This window comes from Selaginella moellendorffii, unplaced genomic scaffold, assembly GCF_000143415.4.
Source record: "Selaginella moellendorffii unplaced genomic scaffold, v1.0 SELMOscaffold_21, whole genome shotgun sequence".
In the NCBI taxonomy this organism is placed as follows: domain Eukaryota; kingdom Viridiplantae; phylum Streptophyta; class Lycopodiopsida; order Selaginellales; family Selaginellaceae; genus Selaginella; species Selaginella moellendorffii.
In genome coordinates this window covers 892,390-911,983 of record NW_003314282.1, presented here as the reverse complement: position 1 = coordinate 911,983, position 19,594 = coordinate 892,390, and the positions used below count along the sequence as shown (strand labels likewise).

The window sequence follows — 19,594 nt, the reverse complement described above, 5'->3', positions numbered from 1 at the left end:
TTTGTTATCAGGATGAAGATAACCAAGATGCGCAACAATCTGAGCTCCTTGGATGATCTTCCCGACGAGGTGCCCTTCGGGATCCTGTTCCCGTCGCGCCACTTGTACCACTTGTATTGGGGTGTAGCGCGTCGTCACAAATTTCAGCCTGGAATCACACAGTCACTGGTGAGGATGAGCGGCAGCAGGGCCTTCTTTCCTGGTTTGGCCGGTGCGGAAGCTGCACAAGCTCCGGTGGATGCTCGTCAATGATGCCGTCTACGTGCAACCATCCAGGGCGGAGCATCCAGGGCCTGTAAATGTCTAGGCTCAACAAGCTCACAAGCACCTTTCGAGGCTCGCCCAGCGAGAGGTCGCATCAGTGGCGTCAAGCAGCTCTGGATTCGGCCAAAGATCTCTCAACCTTGCCGCCGCCTTGAGGTGCTTTACATTGCTCGTATCTCCATGAAGGTTCATGGCTAACTTTTGGTGTCGTAGAGCTTGAGCCTCGAGGACTGGAGCAGCAGGCACGCTCCTCTGCGCATGCACGAAACCATGACCGAAAACCAGTCAATGTTGGTCAATACTATATCAGTCAATGATTGGCAACACTTCTAGTCAACAAGAGAAAGAGTTAACTACGAGCATGATAAACAATTTGTAGCTCCTTAGCTTTCGCGGGGTCGCGATGAGCATTCATTGGTCTTTCCCAATTACAAGGGCCTCAAAGATAAGTCAAAGGACTTCCACTATATCAGCGCTTGTAAGAACTGGCCAATGTTTCGACTTCTTTCAAACGTCTTGGCAGCTTTTATTCTTCTTTATGACCAATTACTGTTATATAGCATTGTTAAGCATCTCTCCAGGTGATGGACATCTGACCGTAGAGGGGGTCGCTGGAGCTAATGCCCAGCGCTTTCCACACAGCATCAGAGCCATCCACAATGTTATTCCGGCATGGTGGCTGCCAAGCATGAGGCTTGTCACAGCCCATTGTAGAATCACACTCGTCCACCACTTTGGCAGTGGTGGATCTCCCATTTGGAGCTGTGATACTGATGAACTTCAAGCACCGGGAGCCCCCACTATACCATCCGGTTGAGAGAGCCACGACCCTCTCGGTGTTGGAGTGGAATTTCCCATCGCACTCCGAAGGATCTCCGCCATCGCCACCAGCTTGGAAGTCGTTGACAGTGAGAATTGCTTTGGTGCTCTGCGAGACTGGGGGCGAGCATCGATAGATCGGATAGTTTGTGTTGGCCTTGCAGCACTCGTCGCACTGGTGGGCCGAATTGCCCTTGAGAGTTCCACTCTGCTGGCAAGTTCCTGAGCCACCGCCACCGCCGCCGCCACTTCCAGCGCAGATGTGAGTTCCCAAATCCGGATCGTCTTGGCAAGTGCGCCCCGCTCCACAGTAGAGCTGACCATCGCAATCGTCGTTTGTGGAGCACGATTGCCCGCATCCCCTGGACTCGACGAGAAGATCACGAGAACATATCGAGAAGACGATCAAAACACGCACAATTGAGCCAATTCTTAGAGCCATTTGAATGCTTTGTGAATGAATTGCTGTGATTATCTATACTGAAGTTTGGTTTCTCTAACTTTGGGGAATCTTCCTGAGAAGCATCCCAGTCAAGTAAGGCACCGGTTTGACCGGGCCAATGATAGTTGACTGGAGTGTTTCTTTGATTTTTTTTGTTGAGAAAAATAGAAGAGTGAAAACGTAGAGAGATCTCGGCAAGAAAATAAGGACGCATTTGTCAAAAACTTAGGAGAAAAACCAAGACATGCCCGTACAAAGCCATGGAGGATATTGTCTATCGCTTCTTGGAGACTCCCACGGTTCTTCCGCGGCGTCCGGTGGTCTTGGTGTGCTGCCCGCGGACGCGCAGGCCCCAGTAGTGACGAAGACCACGGTGGTTCCTGTCAAACAATAAAGAAGTCAATCCATCCATCCCCAAGAGATTGAAAGGGAAAAACGGCTTGCCTGATCTTCTTGAGCCTCTCGAGGTCGTCCCTGAGCTTCATGTCCAGCGCGTTTGCCACAACCTGCGAGTACCTCCCGTCCTTGTAGTCCTTCTTCCTGTTGAGGAACCAGTCGGGGATCTTGAACTGGCGGGGGTTGGCAACGATCACCATGAGGTTCTCGAGCTCCGCAGCAGTCAGCTCACCAGCCCTGTTCGATCGAAGAGAAAGAAACAAAGAAAAATGATAAGCACAGATTTTTTTTTTCAAATCAATGAAGAAGCTCAATCAATCAATCCGAAAGATCAAGGAAGATAGTCATCCATAGAAGCCCAACCCGAAAGATCAAGAAAATGACGAGAAAACAAGATCTTTCAGCTCACCAGCAGAGCAAGAGGAAAAGAAAGGGCAAACAATACCTCTTGTTCATGTCCACATCCGCCTTCTTGCAGACGATGTTGGCGAATCGGCGCCCAATTCCCTTGATGGAAGTCAGCGCGAACATAATCTTCTGCCGCCCGTCCACATTCGTGTTGAGCACACGAAGAATGTGCTGGAACTCCTCATTGCTCACCAGAGACTGCCAAAACAGAGGCGCCGGAGGATTATTTCAACACCCAACACAAGAATCATACCATCTTGCCGCCGAGCGCCTCAGCTCCCGACCCGAGATCCCTTGCTCTTTACTGGCGGCTGAAGAACCCTAATTCCAAAAGCCCTAACACTTTGTTTAAGAATTAGGGCAAAACTTTCTCTTATTAATATATGTTAGTGGAGGTGTTCTCTACCTACCAAACTGTGCTAAGTTGATGTCTTGTAGAGATATAGTTCCAGATCTATCCACATCAAGCTCTTGGAATTGTCTCACAATCGCCTCTAAGTCCTCTTTCTCGAGCTTGCCCATCTCTTTGAGCTTATACACCATATACTCGGTGAGGCTGCAAAACAAAGAACACCAAGATCAAACGAGTCGTTCTTACTAGCAAACGCTGGAAAGCTTCGAAATAAGACAGCCCACCTGAGAGCTCCATCGTCGTCCAGATCCGCCGCCTCGAAATCCGAGTAAGTGATCTTCCTGGAGAGAATCCACTTGGTGAGCGAATGCTGCCTTCCCTCCGTGACAAGCTCCGCGATGTAGAGGACGAACTGCGCAACACAAACCGTGCTCATCAAGATCCACACCACCGCAAAGATCCTCCCGCCGGCGCTCGTGAAGCTGCGATCTCCATAGCCCAGCGTCGTCACCGTCACGGTCACGCAGTAGAACGCATCCAGGAAGCTCATCCCCTCCAGCTTCACCAACACCGAGATCCCGGCTCCAAACAGCACCAGAACCAGCCCCGCCGCCACCGCCACCTTGCAGTGAACTCTCCGGATCCTTGCATCGCTCTCGGTGTTCTTGTGATGGAGGTACTTCTCTCTTTTCTCGATCGCTCTCTCCAGCAGCCTCTCCTGCTTCTCCACCAGATAGTTTGCAGCGTTGCCGAGCAGCAATCCAAAGATCGCGAAGCCCACGAAGACGAACAGGCACGTCATGAGCTTGGCCGTCGCTGTGGCTGGAACCAAGTCGCCATAGCCGACGGTGGTCATGGTGACCACGCAAAAGTACAAGGCGTCGACGAAGCTCAGGGTCTTGGTTCCATGGAGCTCGTCCCTGACGTGGACGAAGCAGAGGATTCCAATGGCGAGGTAGAGCGCGAGAATGAGAGCTGCGGTCTTGCCTGGAGAGTAGGATTTGGTGGTCATTCCAAACGCGGGCGCTGGGGAGATGTTCTTGGGCCTCATCTTCATCGCTCCACAGTCGGAGGAGGGAGCGCTCCTGGATCTTCGGAGCTTACCACAATTTGAGATGGTGGGCATCGCCGATTCCTCATCGTGGTCCTGCAGGAGTGGCTCCTGGAGAAGGATCTCGAGCTTGGATGGCCTCCTCTTGGGCTTGCTGTGCATTCTGTGTGAATTCACAACCCAAACCTATTTTCCGATCAAATGGATCATGTTCATTTGACTTTGCGGCTGTGATTCTAATGTACTTCAAGCACCGTCCTTGTTGAAAAAGCCAGTCGTGTGAGAAGCATTCACCATCTCATCCACTTTTTCATCTAGAGTGAGCCTCGACCCAAAGTCTTGGATGCAAACATTAATGCTAAGCTTGGTGTCATAGAATGGAAACAAGCCAAGGCTAACATTGCCAAAAACATTGCAAACATACCTCTTGAAACTCTCACATTTGAAAGAATCACCTCGTAAAATAGGTTTGGATGGAGACTTGAATTCACAAATGAAAAGCAAGCCCCAGAGGAGGATTGAGGCCCTTCTCTAGAAGCCTTTCAAGAGACATTCTTGCCAAACCACAACAACGCTCAATATTGTAAGCTCCAAAGATCTAGAACTCCATCCTCCTATTGTGGATTATTAAAGTTGAGGCACTCTCTCCAAAAAAGACTATGTGCTCGACTGTGGGTGCTCAACTGGTTTTTGATAGAATGCTGTATCATGACATGGTTCTGTTTCTGAATACAGAATAAAAATTATTTTATAACTTTTTGAATTTTACTAATATATTAAGTGGAGAATTTCTTCAATCTTTAAACTAACAATACAACTATAATATTGCACTATATTAAAGACTTAATAAGAGGCTGAAAAGATTTTTATATTTTACATATAAAATACCCAAGCTAATCAAATTGAAAAAAAGGATTATAGTAATTTAGTTTAAAATAATTCAACAACTTTAATAATTTTAGAAATTTAACTATGTGAGTGTATAAAATATGGAAAGGGAATACAAAAAAATATGATATCAATTAGCCCAAAAACCCTAATTTATATACAAAAGTGAGTGGTCTAGATTAAAACTAATATGATGCCTACTAAAGTCACATTACACTGATATTAGTATATGGCATTGTAGTCATACACTTGGACCTCATATTATCCCCTCCTCTTGAAATAATAGAAGACTATAAAAGTTTTCTCATAAATGGGCCAGGATCTGGAGGAACATCAAAAGGAGGCATTAGTAAATTTATAGGTGGTATTAATTGTTCTTGATCCTTTTGTATGAAACATTTTAATTGTTGCACATGCATAATTTTTGAAGGATTAGCATGTTGGACATCATGCTGAACCTCATAAACTTGTGGTTCACCTTGCCGCAACACCTAATATGGTCCTTTCCACTAAGTAAGGAGCCCCTTAAATAAACCATGTATCGTAAAATAGGGAAAATGGCCTAACATTAATTCATCCATTTTGTACTCTATAAGTGGATGATGATAGAAGTTGTAATGCCATTGTTGTCCCACTTGTACATAATTTAGGTGTTCGATAAACTTTGTTTAGACAAATAGAAAAATGCTTGTCAAATACTAATCCCACAATTTAGTATTGGTAGCTTGTGGTAATTACGAAAGTAAACCTAGCTCTATTGGTAATATTGGATCATGACCATATAGGAGTTTATATGGTGAAGCACCAATAAAACTTTACACTTCTATGACATATGTATATCAAAGAAATGACAAATAACTATTCCAATCCAAATGCTGAAAGTTCACATACTTCGCAATTCTCTCTTTGAATACCCAAAGGAGCCATTCCACAAAATCATATGACTGTTGATGATAAACACTTATGAAAATGTGGCGTATCCTCAACCGAGACATCAAAACATGAAATGCTTCTACTATAAATGTGGGACCATTATCCAAAAGAATTCAATTCGCACAAAAATGTTAGAATACTACTTAATTAAAGAGGAAGTATCTAATAGAAATTGCAAAGGTGCTAACAAGAGCACCAACTTCCACCCAATAAGTTATGTAGTTAGAAGCAATAATAATATATTCATTACTAGTAGTTGATTGTAAAAAAGGTTTTGTAAGATCAAATGCCACAAACTCAAACAGATGAGAAATTACAATTGACTCCAACCGTCCTTCTAAAGCATATGCTTAGAATAGGAGAAGCATGGTAAGCATGGAGAAACCATGGAATAAAGATTGAAGGCACCATAGCCATAAATGATCATCAGAATCCATCCCCACAAAATGAAAAAGGCTATTTTCAAGATGATATTAAGAATGTAAATATCGAAATGGCAAGTTATTAGCAAGTGATGTAGAATTCTTAAACCCATCTTGAAGCCTTCAAATTTATAATCTTTTGAGCTTTGCAAACCTCATCAAGAGAAGGTAGATCTTGCTTTGTACCTTATGAACACTAAATGTCAAATATAACAACTGCTGATGGCACAGAATCCTTGTCTAGAAAATCCACAAATGCTGGAATAATAAACTTGTCAAAAACATGAGAAGAAAACAAAGAAGGAAAAGGAGCTCAAGAAAAAGCATCAGCCATAAAACTCCTTAAGTGATTGAACAACATTAAAATTATATATCTGAAGTTTCAAAGCCCATAGACCCCATACATCAATTAAGTTCTTCTGCTTCATAATGAAGTAATGGCAACATAATTTCATTTTAGTAACGTCCGAGAACCATGTAGATATGGATGAAGTTTTTTGAAACCCCAGACTACTGCTTGTAAGCTCATGAATTTGGACTTCCCGGGAGGTCACCCAACCCAATACTATTTAAACCTAAAGACATTTAACCCCAAAATATCCCAAGACCCTTAACCGATTGGAAAAGGGGGTGCACTCTTATTCATGGGCCCTTTCCCTTTATATTTGAACCCTATGGATCATCTCTCGAGTTGTTCCCTTTGGTTGCTTACACTGCTAAACACTCCTTCTTTGTTTTGAAGTAGTTCACCTTTGCCGGTTATAATGTATAGTTGATATATATAATGGGATGGTATTGATCACATACACTCGGGCTCTCTTGCATCAACATACCTCCAAAACCAATATAAAAAACATCCACATGTAAAATAAAAGGTCAAGTATAATCAGGATACACCAAAATCGGAAGAGTCGTCAATAGCTCTTTGATATCCATGAATGCCCGCTCATAGTCCACAAACCAAATGAAAAATAATATTGATGATTTCAACAACACTCGCAATGGTGTGATGTGATTAAAAAGATGATCCACAAAACAACCGAGATATTGCACCTTGCCTAGAAAGTGTTGTATATCATTCACACACTTTGGAATAAAGAACTTTAAAACAACCATAAGTTTGTTAGGATCAACTTGCAAACCTTCACAAGCAATACAGTACCTAAAGTAAGTCATGTTCTTGGACCCAAACACGCACTTTAACCATTTCAGCTTTAAAGCAACATCCTGTAGCCAATCCAACACTTTACAAACATCACGAACGTCTCCTCCCATGTCCCCTTCAAGTGGATCAGACTTATCAATGAAGTCAGCACTCACCTCTGGCATATCGCAAAGAACTTCGTCCATCATTCACTAGAAAGTTGCTAAAGCACTGTTCAAACCAAACGACATTACCAAGAACTTGTACAAACCAAATGGTGTACAAAAAACAATCTCAGAAATATCTTTTTCGGCCATTAGTACTGGCCAATACCCAAAAACAAGATTTAGCTTAGTGAATTAATGATTTTTCCCCAAACAATCCAAGAGATTAGCAATGTGAGTAGTGTGACCAATGATGTAGCACATCTGAATTTAGGGTTGAATTCCAAGCCCATTGCACTATGAAACAAGGGTCCAGTACAATCCCAAGAGCACCAGCCCCCCGTATTCAGCTCCCCGTATCTAGCATCTACATGCAAAACGGTGTTAGATGGAGTGTGGCACAATTTTGGCATACCAGTGGCCTAACGCGAGGAGGAGGGTACCCCATTGACTAGAGTAACATGGAGTTTGGGCTTAAACCAAAACCAGATGCAGAACAAAGAGTGACACAGCTCAGTGGGAGCCAAACTAATGTCTCAGGTGGTTGGACATGCATTTCAACCACTATCTCTACTATACATTTGGAACCCCCTATGCCCCTCCTTGTCTTCCCGACCTGCTACTCCTCGAGGATAGGCCCACTCCTCGGATCTTCCGATGCCAACGCTAGTGGTGATATACTTGAGCACCAATAAAAGTCAAACTAAAGAACAGCTCTGATACCAAGTTGTAATCGACTAAATTTTTCCATTCTACTTTAGTCACTTAGCCACACCTTCGACCACTTGGAAGAGTCTCACTCACAACCTCCATAAGTCCTATTCCAAACTTGGGCTTGTTAGCCCCAAGAATGGCATCCTCGCCACTCAACCTTTGCACTTGGTCTTAGTGCTCCACATGTCCGATCCCATGACCGACACCCAAGGTACCATTGACATATCTGCCTGTTACGCCAGGCCATGCCCATTCACCTTGGTCACATCGGTGGTCTAACACCACCTGCATTGCAATCCCGTCTCTTTAGGACTGGGCTATTCGTCCATGAGTGGTCATCCTAGATCCACTCCTTAGCATCCTTAGGATGCCCACAGACACAGGGAATAGCCTTCCCCAATATCTCCGTTCCAGTCCCCACCAAGTCCCTTTCTTTCCTTGGTCGAGTTCGCCAACACTGCCACTGGATCAAGGCCCATGGGCCCGGCCACTAAGTCCCACTGTCCTCTAGGACTTCCTTCCTGTGTGATTGTGTCTTTGGTCACCACACCAAAGGGCTACTCCTCTTCCTTTCCATAGTTTGGGACTTTGGGACAACATTTCGGAACACCGCGGGCCTCATGGGTACTCTCCCCGCCTTTCGCCTTTAGGTGCTCTAGCCATGGGCTTAGAGCAAGGTTCCATTGAGCCATGCTAGGTATCCAAGTAGGTAGTGCCACCCACACTTGGACTGGGAGCATCGGCCAGACGATCTCCCGGGGGAATTAGAGCCGGCTCTTGAACACTTCAGCAAGCTACCCCGCTTGTCGGTCTGTATTCACTTTAGTCTTGGACTTCCTAGTGGTCAATTCATCACCCAACACTAGGTCTGGCTTCCTGGGCCAAACTGGCCTTTCCTGGCCAAACTGGCTCCACTACAGTCCTCCCCCTTACTATACTTTTGGAGCTCACCAAACCCCCAGGGTCTGGGAGACGAACGCTTTGGGCTTTCACCCTCTCAGACTCGAACTCGGACTTGGACTCAGACTCGGACTTGGACTTGGATTCGGGCTCGGGCTCGGACTTGGACTCGGGCTTGGGCTCGGTCTTGGCCTCGGCCTCGGCCTCGGTCTCGGTCCTGATCTCGGTCTCGGTCTCGGTCCTGATCTCGGTCTCGGTCTTGGTCCCGGTGTCGGTGTCGACCTCGGACTCCATCTCAGATTTCATCTCGGACTCCATCTCGAACTCCATCTCGAACTCTGTCTCGGTCCACCTTAGATTCTATCTCGGACTTCGTCTCGGTCCATCTCGGACTCCATCTCGGTCCATCTCGGACTCCATCTCGGACTCCATCTTGGTCTCCGTCTCGGTCCATCTCGGACTCCATCTCAGACTCCATCTCGATCCATCTCGGTCTCCAACTCGGGTCCATCTCGGAGTCCATCTTAGACTCCACCTCGGACTCCAACTCGGGTCCATCTCGGACTCCATCTCGGACTCCATCTTGGTCTCCGTCTTGGTCCATCTCGGACTCCATCTCAGACTCCATCTCGATCCATCTCGGTCTCCAACTCGGGTCCATCTCGGACTCCATCTTAGACTCCACCTCGGACTCCAACTCGGGTCCATCTCGGACTCCATCTCGGACACTTCCATGTGTCATGTGTTAGTCCTTTTAGGTCCCTTTTTGGAGCCTCGCTTATTGCTCGCTTCATGCTCGTTCCTTGAGCACTCCGTTGGGAGTTCCACTCCCGCTCTCAACCTTTCAAGTCGGAGCCTTTTAGTCCAAACATGTTACGCTTTTGCTTTAGCCACTACCACGTGGCACCCTTTCGGCTCCACTTTGGGGCTTAGGGATTTGTGTTTCACAACTCCACCACCCATAGACGAAGTTTGATGTCCTTATCGAACGGTAAACCCTTTTATAAAGTAACATCCGCAGGTATTACCATTTCCATCCTTGGCACCTAGCCAATATTTGTCTATGGTTTGACCCTGAAAGCTCACCATGCCTTGTCCATCCTCTAAGGGGCATAGTCTCTCCAACATAGAGACTCATTTGGCCACCTGGGGTGGTTTGCTCCAGTTAGAGACACCTTCTCTAACTCAATTTCACTACTCATTCTCGAGTAGTCCTAACTTCTATTGACATAGCCAATTCACCTTGGAACTTTTAATTTTGACTTCTCGAAGTCAATTTCTTTGGTGTCTTTGACACCTTTCACTGCACATATTGTGCAACTTCACTTCCCATCCTAAGAAGCCCCCCACTTGAGGGCGCCATCATCCTCCTTTCTATTTTATACCACTTTTGGCACCAAGTTCTAGCTATCGTAAGTTGTGCTAAAGCTATTCACGGCCCTATCCTTTGGCTATTTCGCCGCTCCCTCCCTTGGAGCTTTCACCTTTGCCAACTTTGAGCATTTGGGAATCCATCATTGGAAGCACACTTCCTTTCTCACAATCCGTTAGCATCTAACACATTAGTGTTCCATGCCTAATTTTGCCATTTGGATTCCTTTTAATGAACTCCATGGCCCACACTTGGCCACTAGTCTTTTGCTTTTATCCATTTATTGTTGCACTGAGCAACATATGATCACTACCTCAATTCTCGAGGTATCATTTTGGTTCCATGGCAAAGACTCTACTTTGCTAAGTCCAGCGGGTGCTCACCCTTAATAGGTCTCTTTAGCAATTTCTGCTACGGGCTTCATCCATGGCTCAACTTTGTGACCGTTCCATGGGTCTCTCCCCGAGACTACTTTCTTGGACTTACTATACCATCGTATTAGCACAATTGATTTCCCTTTAGGTGTCCTTCTCACTTGGTCACCTCGACCAAGTCACACCATTATCAATAATTTAAATCAACACTTTGAACTGGGAATCATATTCCTTAACCCAAACAAAGACCTTGTCTTTGTTTAGCCACAAGATCACCTAGTGATCTCATCTTGACCCCTTAACAGGTCTACCAATAGGAACTATGTCTTCCAGACCCTTTTAAATTGTTGACTATGACCCCGGGGGCATCCCCCACATTTGGCGGTGCGCCCAAGCCAGCCCTTCCGGCCAAGGATCCATAGCAACTGAGACTGGGTGTTCCCATTTCATTCACCACGTCCTTGGTGCCTTTTGCACAAAAGTGTTCAAGTTAGATATGCCGAGCTTTCACTCTAAGCAATCTAACCGTGCATCACGAGTCCGAGGCATCCCTTGCTTGGCGGTGTGCCCAAACCAGTCTTCTCACTGAGAGTCCATGACCACCGAAATATGAGTGTCCTCATATTCCAAACCATCACCACGCCCTAGTAATTTGGGACTCGAACCCAAGCACTAGAGGGTTGGGACTTAAACCCAACCTCTGTATATGCATCTACGGATGGCATCACCCTAGATGCCTGGCGTGACTCCCCATGCCGGTGCACCAACTTATACTTAAAGCGCGCTACAGATCATAGCTTAGGAACCTAGTTCCTCCGCACTGCCAAATCCTCTCACTTGACATATCTGTGATCATGCATGGACTCCTCCATGCTCGGCCCCCTGGGCCACCCCTTTGAAGTTGGCTCTTTCAACTAGGGTATTCGTTCCCCCGGACTTGCCAATCTCACTTAGCAAAGTCATTCGGCTACTATAACATGGTTCATGCATAAGCGTGAAAGTCCTTAACCATCGACTTTCGTTCAAAACCCCTCTCTTTGAACACTCGGGAACTACTTCCCCAATCTTGATAGCCTCGCCTCATGGCAAGTTTCAAGACCACGCTTTTGCTGTGCTACTCTGATTTTGCGCATTCTATGAACTATTTACACTTGGTTGACTAAGTATTTATCTACCTAGGGGAACGTTCAAGGAACTCTGTTCCTTAGCTTGTTAAGGCCTCTCCTTTCCCAAGCTTTCCAATTACTATATATTCTAACATGGACAATCCCATGCTTTAGACTCTCCATGGTGTCAGGAATCCCCCAATTCTTGCCACATTCCTAACTCTCACCGGATTCCTGACCTGCAGACCACATTCCTGACTCTCGAGACACTTTCTTATTCCTGACTCTCGAGACACTTCCTTATTCCTGACTCTCGAAACACTTCCCGATTCCTGAGTCTCGAGCCACATTCCTGATGATGATGTGGCGCTTCCTCAACCTTAGCTATATTTAGGCCGTCCTCGATCCAAGAGTGGTGGAGCTTCATCAACCTATAGTATATATAGGTTAGCCTTGTTCCATTTCTCCACAATCTGAATCAATGCCAGTCTAAGGCCTCTTCTTGTTTCCACTAGTTTTTCTCTTTGTCTTTTTGCATTTTCCAGTCTTGATCTTGTCAGGGGTCTTGACAGTTTGATTCAGATTGTGTTTTTTCGTTTTTTGATTTTCGTTTTGATTGTTTGATTACCTTTGCCTTTTTTTCCCCCTTTTTTCTTTCTTTTTGCCAATGGAGTCTCCAAGCCATCCTAATTTCTTTGCTGAAATCCTTGCAAAAATCCAGTATGAGAATACCGAGCTGAAGGCGACCCTTCTTTGCATGCAGCAGGAGCTTGCTTCACTTTCGGCTCAAGGATCCAGCAAAGTTCCTGAACCGAAGGTGAGCTTCCCGGCGAAATTTTCAGGCAAGCGTTCGGAGCTTCGCGGATTCCTGAACCAGATGGAGTTGATCTTCGCACTTCAACATCAGCGGTACCCTACTCCTGAGTCTCAAATCGGCGCGATTGGGACGTTGCTCAAAGGTGCAGCTTTGTCATGGTTTTCTCCTCTTCTGGAGAAGAGCATGAAAGGGGTCGTGGTTCCAGAGCTGATGGATCTTCAATTGTTCAAAGAGAAGCTCGAAGCATGTTTTGGCGAGACGGATCGGGTGCGGGCTGCTACCACAAAGATGAGACGTCTCTCTCAGGGGTCTCGTCTTGCCTCGATGCTATGCTGCAGAGTTCCAACTCCTTGCTTTGGACACTAAGTGGGATGAGCGGGCCCTGATTGACCAATTTCGTTTCGGCCTCAACAACGGTGTCAAGGATTTGTTGCTCACCATGGAGGATCCCAAGGACCTGTTGGATGCCATCAACAAAGCTGTTCGATGTGACAATCGTCTCTTTGAACGTCGTCAGGAAAGTTGCCGCGCCGCTGTTTTTCCGTCCCAGACTCAGGAATCCCAGCTTGAGTCTTCGGGGCATACTCCTGAACCTACTGCTCCGGTTCCGATAGATATTTCTGGTACTCCCCGACTCATTAGAGGGAAGTTGAGTCCTGCTGAGAAGCAACGTCGAATATCTCATAATCTTTGCCTCTATTGTGCTGATCCTAATCACAAAGCAGTTGTATGTCCCAAGAAGCCTCCTCGACTGCTCGAGTTCACTCTGCCTCAAAGTCCACCTCTATTGCAGTCAGGAAATGACCCTGTCCAAACAGAGTAGGAGCTGTCTGTTTGGACTCCCCGAATAAAAATCACTTTTCTTCTTTATCAAGCTCCTCACCACCTTTCATCAAAGCCACCACCAATTCCCGCAACTTCCACGTCCCATGTCTCCTTTCTTTCACCGGACAATTAGGACTCAAGGCTCTGGCGTTACTGGACTCGGGTGCAACTTCCTGCTTCATGGACACGGACTTTGCTGCCCGACATCACGTTCCTCTTTCTCCTACCATACGGGATTTGAGGGTTGAAGGCATCGGCGGGCATTTTGTGTCTCCATCTTCTGGACTTAGGGAAACGTTGCTCGTTCGAGTACACATCGGGTCCACCGTCACCGATATCACCTTTAACATCATCAACAGCAAGTCCTCCTCTGTGGTGCTCGGTCTTCCTTGGTTCCAACTACATTAGCCTCAGATCTGTTGGAAGGAATTACAGCTCATCTCTCCCACGGCTTCCCCTGCTGTTCATCGAGTCCGAATCAGGAGAAGTTCCCTAAACTCAAATCGGGGTTCTGTTCTTGACTCTATAAAGTTTTCACCCTCTTCTTTTTCCTCTCTTCCATCTTACACTGGACCGTATCCTCGTCTCATCATTCCATTTAGTCGTACGCCTCCTCCTATCTCCACAATCACTATGAAAGAACTCCTTCATGAAGAACCTCTTTTTCTTTTTGCTTTGCATGTTTCTTTTGTCAGTCTTCCTGAGAAGTATCATGATTTTGGGGATGTGTTTGACAAGAAAAAAGCTAGTGTACTGCCTATTCATCGGCCTTATAATTGTCCCATTGATTTACAGAAAGGAGCGTCACCTCCATGGGGGCCTATCTATGGGTTATCCCCGTCCGAGCTTAAGGCCCTCAAAGAGTACGTGGATGAGAACCTTGCCTCGGGCTACATTCAGCATTTGCAGTCCCCGGCTGGAGCACCTGTCTTCTTTGTCAAGAAGAAGGATGGGAGCTTGCGGCTAGTCATCGACTACCGAGGTTTGAACAAGGTGACTATTTGGAACTGTTATCCGCTGCCCCTGATCTTGGACCTGTTGGAACGCCTTGGCGGTGCCTGCTTCTTCACCAAGATCGACCTCCGTGGAGCATACAACCTGATCCGGATCCGGCCTGGTGATGAATGGAAGATTGCGTTCCGAACCCGCTATGGCCACTTCGAGTACACTGTCATGCCATTTGGCTTGACAAATGCTCCAGCAGTTTTCCAACACATGGCGAAGAACGTCTTTCGGGAGTTTCTTGATCAGATGGTGATCGTCTACCTCGATGACATCCTCATCTACTCAAAAACTCAGGAGGAGCATGACGAACATGTACGCAAGGTGCTAGCGAAGCTGCGAGAACACGGCCTATATGCGAAGCTTGAGAAATGTTCCTTTGATCAGCAGTCTATGGAGTTCCTTGGGTACTTTGTCACTCCTGAGGGTATCACGATGGATCATGCCAAAGTCAAGACTATTCTCGAATGGGAGCCTCCACAATTAATGTCGGACGTTCAGGTTTTCCTTGGCTTCGCCAACTTCTACCGCAAATTCATTGATCACTACTCTGACATTGTTCTTACTCTCACACATCTCACTCGCAAGGATGTTCCCTTCTCTTGGTCTGCTGTTGCCCAGCAGGCCTTTGACACACTCAAGGCGGCTTTCAGTTCTGCTCCTGTCTTGATCCATGCTGATTCCTCACAACCTTTCTTCATCAAGGCTGACGCCTCCGACTTTGCCATTGGTGCTGTGCTGTCTCAACTCGGAGCGGATCACGAACTTCATCCGGTCGCTTTCCATTCTCGGAAATTCCAGCCTGCGGAGATCAATTACGAAATCCATGACAAGGAGCTCCTTGCCATCGTGGATTCCTTTGGAGAGGCGCCGTTTCTTGGAGGGGGCGAGCCATCAAACAACAGTCTGGACGGATCACAAAAATCTCGAGTACTTTGCCACTTCCCGAGTTTTAAGCCGTCGTCAAACAAGGTGGGCACAATTCCTGAGTCGGTTTGACTTTGTTATCAAGTACAGACCTGGAAAGTTTCAAGGCCTTCCTGATGCTCTTTCAAGGCGCTCCTATCTCAGTCTCAGGCCTGGTAATCCTGCCTTCGATCAACAGGATCAAGTTATCCTCGGTCTTGATCGGCTTCAAGTTATGGCAATTTCCCTGGCCCCTCAGGACTCCTCCTTGATGGATGCAATCAGAAACGATCTTCAATCTGATGATCTCGCTAGCGACATCTTCCCCCATCTTCAGGCTGGACACCCAATGACTCCCGACTGCCGGCGATTTGACGAGTTTGAGTTCTTAGATAGCTTATTGTACCGTGGGGAGCAGCTTTACGTTCCTGAAGGTGATGCTCGAAGGTTGGTCCTGATGGCGCGCCACGATAGCCCGACTGCTGGTCACTTTGGCATTGCGAAAACCTATGAGCTAGTTGCATGGGACTTTTGGTGGCCTCACATGGACGACTACATCAAAGCTGTTGTTACCTCCTGTGACACTTGTGCCCGGAATAAGGTACCTCGCCACCTTCCTTCAGGTTTGCTTCATTCCCTTCCGGTCCCTTCAGGTCCTTGGGAATCCATCTCCATGGATTTCTTGAGTGATCTTCCGAGTTCTTGAGGCTTCAACAGCATTTTAGTCGTGGTGGATCGCTTCACAAAGATGGCGCACTTCTTGCCATGTACCAAGGAGTTTTCGGGCGAGGACATGGCAAAACTGGTATTCAGGGAAATTTTCCGACTTCATGGGATTCCTACAGATGTGGTTTCGGATCGGGGGCCTCAGTTCATCTCTCATTTCTGGCAATGGTTTTTGCAGCTGCTTGGAGTGAAGGCCAACCTCTCTTCGGCATATCATCCTCAAACTGATGGGCAGTCAGAGTGAATGATTCAGACGTTGGAACAATTCTTGAGGTGCTTCATCAACTATCATCAGGATAACTGGTTTGATATCCTTCCCCTTGCTGAGTTCTCCTATAACAACTCTGTTCACTCCTCTCTTCGAGTTTCCCCCTTCTTTGTGAACTCTGGCCGAAATCCCCGATTCAATCTCTCACTTCCTTCTCCATCTGAATCCTCTCGTTCAAATCCCTGCTCTAAGACATTTATCTCCAACCTCCAGGAAATCCACAACTCCATCTCCTTCCACCTCCATCGTGCTCAGGAATCTCATAAAACATTTGCCAATGTCCATCGTCAGGATTGTCCCCCTTACAATATCGGGGATAAAGTCTGGCTCCTCAGGCGAAATATCTCCACCACCAGGCCCTGTCCAAAACTCAATTTCAAACGCCTTGGTCCTTTCCCTATCACTGCCATCATTAATCCTGTGACTTATCGCCTTGCACTTCCCTCCTCATATCAAATTCACCCCGTTTTTCACTCCTCTCTCCTTGAGCCTTATATTCCCAGTCCTATTCCAAATCGGGTCATTCCTCCGCCTCCACCAGTGCAGCTCGAGGATGGGTCTGAGTACGAGGTTCAGGACATCCTTGATTCCAAGATTTCACAGTCTAAACTCTACTATCTGGTGGACTGGAAAGGTTACGGACCTGAGGAACGCACTTGGGAACCTGCAGACAACCTGATTCATTCTTCTGACCTTGTTCAGGACTTCCACCGCTGCTATCCTTCTCGTCCCAGTCCTCATTCTTTTTTTCCATCTCCCATCCCTCGCCGCTCATCTCATCCTCCTCTTCGTTCTCGTTCACATCCTCGTTCCACTCGTTCTTGAGGAGGGGGTGCTGTCAGGAATCCCCCAATTCTTGCCACATTCCTGACTCTCGCCAGATTCCTGACCTGCAGACCACATTCCTGACTCTCAAGACACTTCCCTATTCCTGACTCTCGAGACACTTCCCGATTCCTGAGTCTCGAGCCACATTCCTGATGATGATGTGGTGCCTCCTCGACCTCAGCTATATTTAGGCCGTCCTCGATCCAAGAGTGGTGGAGCTTCATCAACCTATAGTATATATAGGTTAGCCTTGTTCCATTTCTCCACAATCTGAATCAACGCCAGTCTAAGGCCTCTTCTTGTTTCCACTAGCTTTTCTCTTTGTCTTTTTGCATTTTCCAGTCTTGATCTTGTCAGGGGTCTTGACACATGGCATTCTAGTCGTTAGTAACGACATGCTTGAGCACCCACTTAATTCTCCACTCCTAACTTGCATAACCACCCTTGGTCATGCGTGTCAATTCCCATGGTTCGGTTCTATTCCTATATTACTTGCCTTTTGGCCTTATATATTTCCTTCGGTTATTTTCCTCCAGACTAGGAAGATAGCTTTGCACTTTCTACCATGCCTTGGCAAGTATTCATAGGGATGCACCTACCCGACAGCCTAGGGAGTGGTTCCTCAATCTGGGTTTGCTCACCTTGTAATCCCACACACTGAGATCACCGTTGCTACTTATGGGTCTTTATATGGCCATCACTAACCTTGCCAAAATCCCTCTTTGGCTTTGTCCAATTTGGGTAGACGCACTTCTCCCGTCTCCACAACTTTGGACATTTGGATAACACCTCCTATCCTTCATTCGCTAGGGACTTTTTCCCTTAGGCATTATCCATTGCCCTCATGACACCAAATACCCCCTTTTGGTGTTTTAGAGTGTTTGGGTGTCCCAATGATGGTCTCTCTGACAATGAACATTCCTTTTTTGACATTGACTTACTATATCGCAACATAAGTAATTTATCCCTTATAAGGGTATATCAAACTTCCTTATCCCAATAAGAAGTCTTAGGTAGTTGCCTTCTACCAGTTTACGAATTATTTTGCATCTTTTGCTTAGAAGCTCTATTTCGTTAAAGTGGGAATTGTCATTATCCCACTTGTAAAATAAGGTTTCCAAACCTTTATATAGTATATAAATATAACAAAATTCAATTGCATTGAGGCACATGCTATTTTATTTTAAACAAGGAAATGTCTACTCAATCACTTCTCCTCCCCCTGCCACTGTTTCACCTCTCTCTTCTCCTTGTCATCGTCGTCCAATTTCTTTCCATCCTTTTAATATTGGCTCAGTTGCTCTGAGTCTAGGTGGAGCCCAAGTCCCCATTCAATCTTTACTTTCCCCTTATTAATAAAACAACTTCGCAGACTTCCAATAACATGCTGTAACACTTCTAGTATAATGCAAATCCTCTCAAAGAATTGTCTTTTAATATTAATACAATGGCATGGAACCCCATGCCATAATAAGTTACATTTTTAAATAAATACATGCCATCTCAGACTGTTATTTTTTGCCTCCAACGCCTATACAATAATCTTGGAATTTCATCACTCTCCACACTATCAGGATTTAAACCCAATAGTAATGCCATCTCTTCTCTAATACGTCCACGCTCATGTTTAGTGGTCGAAGAACCCATCCGGTTGAGCAGATTATGGAGATGCGGATAGTGCTTGGCTAGACAATATACATGCCATAAATGATGACTGGTGTCTGTTCGATCAAATGGCTTCTGATATACCGTTCCATCTGCCATTTGGTTGATTTCTGCAGCCACCTCCTGGACTGGCCGGTTCTCTATCACCATCGCTTCAAGCCGTTTTGCAAGGTCCCCCAGAACATACGGTTTCTTCTCCCTAGTTTCCATATTGCAAGAGATGGGGTGCACTGCATATGTGTGCGTGTTCGCTGCAGTTTTAATCGGCGAGTCATCGATGATGAGGATTTCACTTGACCTAGCAGTCCGGTTCATCACTACAGCCTCTGCCTTGACGAAGATGGGCTTGCTACCCCTCACATGGACCATAGTCAAGCAATCCTCCTGCGTTAGGAGAAAGTCAAATGGTAATATTACTCGCGTCTGATCGTGCATCATCTGTAGCAACGTTAATGCATTGTGGCGCATCATGGATGTCCAAACTCCCAATTGCAAATTGAACCCGGCCCTCTGTTTTAAGTGTCGCATGGTCATTATTAGATCCCGCAGTTTCTCCCGTGTGATTAATGTGAATCTGTCTCTTTTGACCAACTTGCGACCGCAGGCTTTGGAGGGTGCAGTGACATTCGAGGACGAGCCACGCTCATGGGAGAAAAGGACACCGTTCAGATCAAAAACGATACAGTACTTTCGCCGTGACTCTGAAATGAAATGCGTCAGCATAAAAAATGGTACAAGTCAATTTTACCATCTATAATATTAGCGAATGGTGCTCCCGATGGTCGTTCAGAGGGTTTTGGTCGAGGAA

General features: G+C 46.2%; 3 protein-coding genes across 3 annotated transcripts; all 3 read right to left on the bottom strand.

The window, feature by feature from the left end:
* Nucleotides 1–799: 799 nt before the first annotated feature.
* On the bottom strand, nucleotides 800–1,557 carry LOC112347404 (putative ripening-related protein 1). The gene has a single exon (XM_024678166.1). The coding sequence runs from the start codon at nucleotides 1,523–1,525 to the stop codon at nucleotides 830–832; it is 696 nt and encodes a 231-aa protein (XP_024533934.1). The 5' UTR covers nucleotides 1,526–1,557; the 3' UTR covers nucleotides 800–829.
* A 161-nt stretch (nucleotides 1,558–1,718) lies between these two features.
* Nucleotides 1,719–2,665, bottom strand: LOC9637918 (40S ribosomal protein S18). The gene is made up of 4 exons (XM_024678167.1): nucleotides 2,583–2,665; nucleotides 2,367–2,527; nucleotides 1,970–2,158; nucleotides 1,719–1,905 (listed from the first exon to the last, which is right to left on the bottom strand). The coding sequence occupies exons 1-4, from the start codon at nucleotides 2,583–2,585 to the stop codon at nucleotides 1,800–1,802; spliced, it is 459 nt and encodes a 152-aa protein (XP_024533935.1). The 5' UTR covers nucleotides 2,586–2,665; the 3' UTR covers nucleotides 1,719–1,799.
* Nucleotides 2,666–2,676: 11 nt separating this feature from the next.
* On the bottom strand, nucleotides 2,677–4,205 carry LOC9637917 (two-pore potassium channel 1). The gene is made up of 2 exons (XM_002973121.2): nucleotides 2,966–4,205; nucleotides 2,677–2,885 (listed from the first exon to the last, which is right to left on the bottom strand). Exons 1-2 carry the CDS (start codon nucleotides 3,892–3,894, stop codon nucleotides 2,732–2,734), a joined length of 1,083 nt encoding a protein of 360 aa, XP_002973167.1. The 5' UTR covers nucleotides 3,895–4,205; the 3' UTR covers nucleotides 2,677–2,731.
* Between the last annotated feature and the right edge of the window lie 15,389 nt (nucleotides 4,206–19,594).